This window comes from Asparagus officinalis, unplaced genomic scaffold (genome assembly GCF_001876935.1).
Source record: "Asparagus officinalis unplaced genomic scaffold, Aspof.V1 AsparagusV1_Un733, whole genome shotgun sequence".
NCBI lineage: Eukaryota > Viridiplantae > Streptophyta > Magnoliopsida > Asparagales > Asparagaceae > Asparagus > Asparagus officinalis.
This window is the reverse complement of record NW_017972993.1, coordinates 20,854-29,736: the sequence shown is the minus strand read 5'-3', so window position 1 is coordinate 29,736 and position 8,883 is coordinate 20,854. Positions and strand designations below refer to the sequence as shown.

General features: G+C 35.4%; 1 protein-coding gene and 1 long non-coding RNA gene across 2 annotated transcripts; both read left to right on the top strand.

Annotated features, from left to right (window-relative positions):
- Positions 1–3,706: 3,706 nt before the first annotated feature.
- Positions 3,707–5,445, top strand: LOC109828115 (protein LSD1-like). Its single transcript, XM_020395152.1, has 4 exons — positions 3,707–3,871; positions 4,010–4,081; positions 4,175–4,234; positions 4,892–5,445. The coding sequence occupies exons 1-4, from the start codon at positions 3,716–3,718 to the stop codon at positions 4,931–4,933; spliced, it is 330 nt and encodes a 109-aa protein (XP_020250741.1). The 5' UTR covers positions 3,707–3,715; the 3' UTR covers positions 4,934–5,445.
- Positions 5,446–7,703: 2,258 nt separating this feature from the next.
- On the top strand, positions 7,704–8,673 carry LOC109828114. The gene is made up of 4 exons (XR_002243604.1): positions 7,704–7,925; positions 8,005–8,214; positions 8,293–8,445; positions 8,525–8,673. It is a non-coding gene; the product is annotated as an uncharacterized LOC109828114 (long non-coding RNA).
- The last annotated feature ends 210 nt before the right edge of the window (positions 8,674–8,883 follow it).

The following is an 8,883-nucleotide window of genomic DNA, read 5'->3' as shown; positions in this document are numbered from 1 at the left end:
CTTGGTACCAAGTATAAGCTTGGTGCTTGGCAGTAAGATGATTGTGATGTATATGAGGAATATGTGTATGCTTTGTACTAAACACCAAGTTTGGTGCTTGGTAGTGAGGTGGAAGAATCTCAACCATTGATGTAAGTGTGGAATCTTCATAATGTGAGGAATCTCAACCATAAATGTAAATGAGATTTGTTAGATGGAAAGTACATCCCCATGTGATATGTCACACATTTTGTCTTTATACTTCATAACCTTAGATGTGAGGTTGAAATGCATCTACCTCAATACTAAGCACCAAGTTTATACTTGGTATCAAGCATACCCATTTCTTTCTCTGCATGCGCGCGCACACACATATATATGAAAAATAGGAATGCTTGGTACCAAGCGTAAATTTTATGCTTGATAGTAAGGTGACTTATTCTTATTCACTTATTCAAATAGTCTCCACTTGAAAATGATCACCCTTTAACTATCCAATTTACATTAATGTGATCTCTCCTTAAATTTAGCGGATGAGAATGAGCCACATTATTACCAAGCACCAAGTATGTGTTTGGTACCAAGCATACCTAATTCTCTCTCTATATATATGTGTGTTTGCGCGCGCGCGTGTGTGAAATGGGTATCCTTGGTGCCAAGTATGAAATTAGTCTCTTTTAGTGAGTCGATGACTTTTTATCCACGCATTTAGAGGCGCACACATGAAAATGACCCCTACTTGATTATTCACCCAATATATGAGTGGATGAAAAGTGGCAATGTCACTATGATAAAATTTTGTCCTTGGTACTAAGAATATCTATATTCTTCTCTCTATATATAGAGAAAAATGAGTATCTTTAATACCATGGATAAAGTTGGTTTTTGGTAAAAAAGTGGTAACTTTTCATCTACACATTTATAATTATCCACTTGGAATCCCCACTTAATTACTCATTCATTGAGTGGATTAGAAGACGTCTAATGCAGCGCAAAAGTAATAAACTTCGGAATCCACCAATGATTGCTTTCTAAATCCATAAAGAATCTTGGAATACATGAAGAAAATATAATAAGAGGAATTTTATTGATGAGAAGTTATGTCTCTATGACTTACAATCCTCTGCTTAAATAGAAAAATAAATTAGACTCCTATTAGGACCTGAACTTTTCCAAAAATAGAAATAACAAAACTATCATTAAAAGTCTCCCTATGATTGAGGAAATCAATCGCTCAAATTTGAAATCATATCGGATTTGTTTCTTGATCTAAACAAGCTTCCAAAATATTACTCAAAATAGTAAAAAACTGACGAAAAGTTTGATATCTCTCTCTCAGGAGGGGATTTCGTGAAACGGACGGTAGTAAACTAACTAATGGTTGGTTTGATTGACTCCTTCTGAGTGATATTCATATATTATTTGTCTAATTCCGACGTACAGTTTGGGAGATACGAACCATTCTTCGTTGCAAATTAGTTTCCTCTGGCAGAGCCCTGTTTGGGCTTCTGACGATCTAGAATCTCCATGATCGCATCCACAACACTTTCTACATCAACATCTCACTACTAAGGACGAAATTTGGTACCAATTTGGTCTTTGGTTCCAAGGACGCCTATATTTGTTTCTCACACACACAGATAGAATTGAGTATCTTTAGTATCTGACGAAGTTGATCATTGATAGTGAGGTGATTACTTCACATCTATGCATTGCTCACTTGAAAGTAGTCTTCTCTAGGTTACTTATTCGTTAGATGAATGGATGAGAAGTGACCCCTCACTTCAAAAGAACAAACTTAGTGGTACCAAGAATGCCTATATTCCTCTGACACACACATACAGGCTTGTATAATACCCCTTCATATATACAAAGCATACTAGAAATTCATTTTTTGAAGGGTGGAAGGTGAGGTGGGGGGATCGACGCATATTAACTTCATTATAAGTGGCTCTAGATGGAGTAGCTTAACTTAGGTCACCTACTTTTTCTGTACGAAAATGGGTTCAGTTAAGGAAATTAAAATTTTGAGGAGGCTATATGAAGGATCAACCATTCTAACCAAGCCCCAAATTTTGAGCCCCAAATTTTGTGCAAAATTACTGGTAAAGTGAAGAAAGCTGTTTGTCGGGTCATAAGAAATGCTATTATACTGTTAGTATAGGTTAGTGCATTCAGGAGCAACTCTCCAAAATTCTCTAGATTATGGTAGAGGCAGGAAAGAGGAGGAAGTTGTCGTAACTTTGCTTCAGACAATGTATTAGCTTGTATATATGATACGCATTCATCTAGGACATGATATAGAATAATAGAAACCATTGTACCCAAATAATTTCTAACGTGTGAATCATACTATTGAACCATTTACCTTTCATATTCTTTTATTGCCTGTAGGTGGACGAAGTTTTGCTTGAGTTAAGTACCATTGGAAACCAAGTTCTCTATCTAGCACTCTAGGACTAATCACTTACTGTCAACCCCATTTTGAGAAGATTCATGTAGAAGCAAATGAAAGGAATATCTCCACCTGTACAATCTAGTGCTCACAGACACGATCATGAGCATGATAAGGTAACTATTGGTTTAAAGGTGAAAGGCGAGACCAAGGCGACAAGGTCCTATATTGTTCAAGGCAAGGCACCTAAAAAAGGCAATCGACCTGAGTGAAGTAAGGCAATAAGTATTCAAAAAAATCATAAAACTTATAAAAAAATATGCAATTAAACACAATAATAAATCTCCACATCAAATACATGAGTCACAGTCAAACGTTCGAAGTCATAAACTATGATAACGAACATGACAAAGTTTATCCAAATAAAGTAGGAATTATTAAATAATAAATACTAACTAGTAACTACTAACATATATAATTAAATGATAAACTTTCAGCATGCAACATGTTTTCAAAATGGTGTAGGCACATTACAAATTAATAACCAAAAAAATAACAAAAATAAAAGTAAAAACAAATCTTAAAAAAATAAAAAAGAGTTTTTATCTTGACAACAGTAGTTGTTGGTGATTGGCAATAGTTGTCGATGCTAGGAAGCCTATGGTGGTCAATGGTGGCCACCAAAGGCCATGCAAAGAAGATGGTGAGAGAGAATTGAATAGTCAAGTTGTCATAATCCTTAGTAGGTAAAGGTCCTAAATTGATTTAATATATTGCCCTAATATTGTAGTTTCTTTGAGAACATAGTTCCTCAATGGTGTCTACTCAAAACTCAAACAGAGGCAAGAGGCTAACAACAAGCACCTCAGCACCTTTGGTGTCTCAAGTGCTCGCTTTTTGTAACCTTCAATGCCTAGCATGTCGCAAGTTGCCGAGATGCAAAATCGCCTCACCTAAGCACTTGAGGCGTTAAGGCATGACACTTCTAAAACAGTGATGGCGACTTTACATAAATTTGCTCTGTAACTGTTAAGTTACAAGGGCTATATTTTTGGAAGTGTTACTTTAAGTTATAAATATTAGTCTATACGTAGTTAGTAAAGTTTTGTTCATTTTCTTTAGTTTTGAAGAGCTAGTTAATCATTTGACAATGGCACCACTTTGGCACAGTGTGGTAGGAATAGGGAACAAACAAATCAAAAATTTGAACCAACCTGTATATGAGCTCTACCTGAATTGATTGCATTAATTATCTGTGAATGTTCATTTGAAGGTTATACATAAAATTATAATGCTAAGCAACTTTTATGCTGTTTTAGCCCCCTTTTTTGTGATGTATTTATGCTCATGGGTCTAATTTGTTTTTCTTTCAATGCATGCAAAGCAGGAAATCAGGTTGCTCATGTGAGCTGTGCTCAGTGTCGTACTACTCTAATGTATCCCTATGGAGCACCCTCTGTTAAATGCGCGATATGTCATTATGTTACAAATGTCGGGGTAATGTCAGAGACCTCTCTATATTTCTCCGTTCTGTTTGTTCTCCTTTTCTTCGTTATCATCATCTGATAGCTGTTGTAGTACATTTATAACTTTATTTTATGGGAGCATAATTTCCTTTCCTTTCTCTCCTAGTAGATGAACATGAGGATGCCAATCCCTGTTAATAGGCCAAATGGAGCTACAACAGTTCCACAGTCTACTTCAGCTGTATGTATATCTCCTTACTTTCTGTGTTGCTTAACTATTCCAGTTAGATCTAGACTTTCTTGACTTTCTTTAATGTCCTTTTTTTTGGCACAGTCTAACAGCCAAACTGTTGTTGTTGAGAATCCGATGTCAAGGGATGCAAGTGGAAAATTGGTATCAGTCTCATCTCTCTTTTTCTTCTTCTTGGCATCAGGCATGCCTATATTTGTTTCGCAAGATAAACTTCATTTTTCTAGGAAGCATCGTATGTCTTCTAATTCATATCTCAGTATATGTAAACATCTTTTTGGGATTCATCATTTAAAAGCTATTCCCGATCCCGATTGAAAGATGGGTGGTATCTGCATCAGACCCTAGGAATTCTTTTTGTTTTAATTAAACAAATCTATAGTCCGGTCTTTGATTCTTGGACTTCCCATTATCTAATCCCATGCTTTACCAGTTTCACTGGCATTTCCTTTTCAAAAGTGTAAAAATTTATCCTTTTTCATTTAAAACATAGATAAAGTTTAATTGATCAATTTGCAAACCTGCAATTCACATCTAATGCTTACTGTTTAACTAAAGAGGGATAAACCTACTTATTTCATGTACTTTTTGATGACGTCATTAGTATAATCCATAACAAATATCTTGCATTCTGAGGATGCCAACTGCGAGAAAGTAGGCGGTAGCCGCGGTACTTAAGCTCATTTAAGCAGTGAACTGAATCTGTAGAAACCTGTAATTTAAGGTTTTAAAATGCCTGTGATCTAACCGAACAAGGTTACCTGACTCAACTTCTAATGATGTTCTTCTCATGTGTTGCAGGTGAGCAATGTAGTAGTCGGGGTCACCACAGATAAGAAATGATTTCCATTGCTGTTCAAATCCTATGATGATATATTTTCTGTTGTAAATTTGAAGTTATTAAATCTCTATTATCATGTTTTGGGGGACCTCTGCTATGCGAGGGGATAGATACAGATATAAGAACACGAGAAATGCGTGGAGGTTTATGAGATTAAAAAAAAGGTGTGCTTTGAAGACTTGGAGCTATATATTCGTTTAAAATTTGACAATATGAAGAAGATAACCTTGGCTGGTTGCCCCAATGCCAAGATATGCTTGTGTGAATAAGTTTGGTTTAGTATCGGGTGAAAGAAAATGGGAGCCTGTTTGTGCATTTCTTGGGGATGCATCTGCTTGTAAAAATTTGTCCATTGTTGGGAGCCATATTGTGTTGTAAGTGTGTGGTTTGCCTGCATAAATTTGTGTTGTGAAGTGCGTTGTTGGGTATCACACGTGCACTTCATGTCGTTGTCAATATTTTGTTTTTACCTTTTTCTGTATAAGTTTAAGAAAATAGACCAGCATGGAAGGAAGTACGCTTGCAGGAGGGCAGGACGCAAGTTGATAGGGGGAAAGAATAGTGAACTTTCAATTTGACGTTTAGCCCATCTAATTAAGTACCGGAGTCGACCCATATTTTTTCTTTTGTTTTTTCCCCCTTTATTTCATTTTTCTGAAACTTCTGAACGCTGGGAGTTCAAGTATTAACAAGGTGAGGTTTGCATATATACCCCTCATCTTTAATATTTGCAATATCACCCCTTACTTTTTGGTATTGGCAAAATTACCCTTCAAAACTAGCATATTAGGTCTTTCTACAGCTCCAGCTTAAGAATATTTGTTTTCAATAAGGTAATGTCAAAATTTTCAATAATTTCCTATAGGTCTGCAACAATTTCCCGTTTCATATTATAGGGGTATATATGCAAAAAACTCTAACAAGGTTCATAAGAAGTTTGAGAGAGTGAAGAAACTCTAAAAAATAAATCGTAATGATTTCCTTTGTGGAATTTGAGTAAATGAGATTGGAGAATAATCTCTTAGTAATAATCTTTTATTGTCAAAATTACTGAACCATTCTATCATTATGTTACTTTTCTACTGAGTAACTAATGCACTTTAGTGTTGTCATCTTATTCTTAGGAACCTCATTTCAGCAACAATATTAAGCATATCACGTTAAAAGTATACTTAGCACTTCAGTACCTTTTAGTTTCCCCTACTTGGTGCTTATATACACTCTGTAGATTTTGGCAGCACTTATAAACCCTGAAGTAAACTTTTAATATAGTTGGAACATCAACTTCACCAAACCAAACAAACCCTAACTGCTCTCTCATCACCTTAAGCTACTTTTTTTTGTTCAATTTTAATTTCGAAAATAAAGAAATTATTTCTTAAAATTAGTTTGATTTGATGAACGGGTATTAGTTACAATTTTTATATTCAATTTGAATCTTCTGTTTTTTTAATTGTAAAAAGCACTTTCTACCTACCTTCTTAAAATTAAAATCATTCATATGGCCTCCTATCTTGCTGGCAGTTATAATACAATTCTTCTCTCCATAGATATAGAAAATTATGTACGGTCACCTTTAGACGATATTTTTAGTTAATTTTCAAACACATACAAATAATTAAGCTGCCCAAATTCTTTCATATATCTTACACATTTAAGAAACTAAAAAACATTTGTCCAAAAAATACAAAAAATTAGCAAAATTGAAAGTGTTTTTATCCTCACTACGTAATCCGAATAATTGCTATCTAAAGACATTGGAAAAAGGATAAAAGAATGGACCTAAAAGTATTGTTATTATAATTCGGTAGACCCTAAAACAAGATTGTAAGTAATGAAAATGTAGGGACGAATTTATGTAATTTAAGACAAACAAAAAGTTAATATCAAAAGGTAAATGATATTCAGATTTTTGTGTCCACATAGATTGAGATATCTTTCTTTAATAGGGTCACCAATGAAGTTTTTCCACAAATTTCTATTTGATTAATGTAAAACTTTATTATTTCAATAAAGTTTTTACTTTTTTAAAGATACATAATTTAGTTCTTTACAACACGTGCAGTTCCTCTGTCCAGTACATAATTTTGCACAATATTTTTCAGGAAGTTCATGGAAAATGAAAGGGAAGGATGAAGGAATAATTTTCTCTCACCCCCTTTCCACATTTTACTGTGCATCCTAGTTTTTACCTTTAGTTTTACTGTGGCAGTCAAGGTGGTTATCGGAATAGTGACTGGGCCTAACTAAATCCGTTTCCCTTGAATTGGGTCCATAACGGGCCACGGGCCTTACCTCCTTTAAAACTCTTTCAACGGACAAATTTTAAAAATCAACCCATTTATAAAAATAATTGCAAAAATCGATCTCTTTTCAACATATTTATCAAAATCGACCAAGTTTCAGCAAGATGACTGAAACTGAGTCGATTTTGACCAAAAAACTTACGAAACTTCAAGTCCCGTGAAGTTTAAGACCCTCTAATGAAATTTGATTAACAATGCCAGCTCTTTCACGGGTCTTCAAGTTCTATGAAATTTGTTTAAAACTTCACGGAGAAATATGTCGATTTTGTTTAAAATTTGTTTAAAACTGAAAATTCAACGGAAACTTCACGGGACTTCAAATCTCGTGAAGGTAAAACACTCCTTATAAGTTCACATGACTTCAAGTCCCGTGAACTTACACAGATTAGTTACATAGCTGCTAAACTGAATCGATTTTTCACAAATATGTTAAAAAAATATAAATTTTCCCTTTAAAAGCACAAGTTCGAGAAAATCTTTTTTAGATAAATATACCCTTGAAATTCAAATACTAATCCATATACCTAAATTATCTAATCCCTCTTCCTTTTAACTAACCTCCAATCAAAACCGTCTCCCTTCAATCAAGCGAAGCTCAACGAAGAAGCAGCAGCAGCAGCAACAGAGGGAAATCTCTACCCCTCTCCAACTTTCCAACAATGTCAACGCTAGAGATCGAAGCTCGAGAGTAAGTCTCCACCTCTTAAACCCTAAACCCTTTTCTTCTCCCTCAACAAAACCCTAAAAATATGTCCTTTTTTTGGCAGCGTTATAAAGATTGTCCTCCAATTTTGTAAAGAGAAACCCCTGCACCAAACGTTCCAAACCCTGCAGAACGAGTGTCAGGTGTCCCTCAACACCGTCGATAGCCTCGAGACGTCGTCTCCGATATCAACAGCGGGAGATGGGATGCTATCTTGCCTCAGGTTTCTCAGCTCAAGCTCCCGAGAAAGAAAGTGGAGGATCTCTATGAACAGGTAGCAGCTTTGGGGTTTGTTATTTGTGATTTGAGTTAAAAGTTGAGTTTTTTCGTTGATTTTCGAGTTATTTGGCAGATAGTGTTGGGAATGATAGAGCTTCGTGAGTTGGATACTGCACGGGCGACATTGAGGCAGACGCAGGCGAAGGGTGTGATGAAACAGGAGCAGCCTGAGAGATATTTGCGGCTTGAGCACCTCTTAGTTCGGACTTATTTCGATCCCAATGAGGTATGGAGTCATGCTCTTAATGATTTGATATTGTTTTCTGATCTGAGTGCTTGCTGATGGTTTATGTGTTACTTGACAGGCATATCAAGAGTCTACTAAGGAGAAGCGCCGGGCACAGATTGCTTAAATTTTGCTCATAATTGTGCTGACACTTTTAAACCAGATTTCGACTATAACTAAGATTGATAATGTTTCTTTTATGCAATGATTACTTCTTTGAAGCGTCAATGTAAGTTTGTACCTGCTGAGTCTGTTAGATCTGAATCATAAAACTTGAGATCTAAAACCATAAGCCAATGATTAATTCGAAGAGATTAACAAGAATCAAAAGAGCGGAAGCTTATACCTGAATCCATAGATGAACCTGAGATGTGTTTTGGATCTTCTAACCTTAGGGTTTCTCTATAGCCGAATTTCTCTCTTAGATGGGGGTGAAGA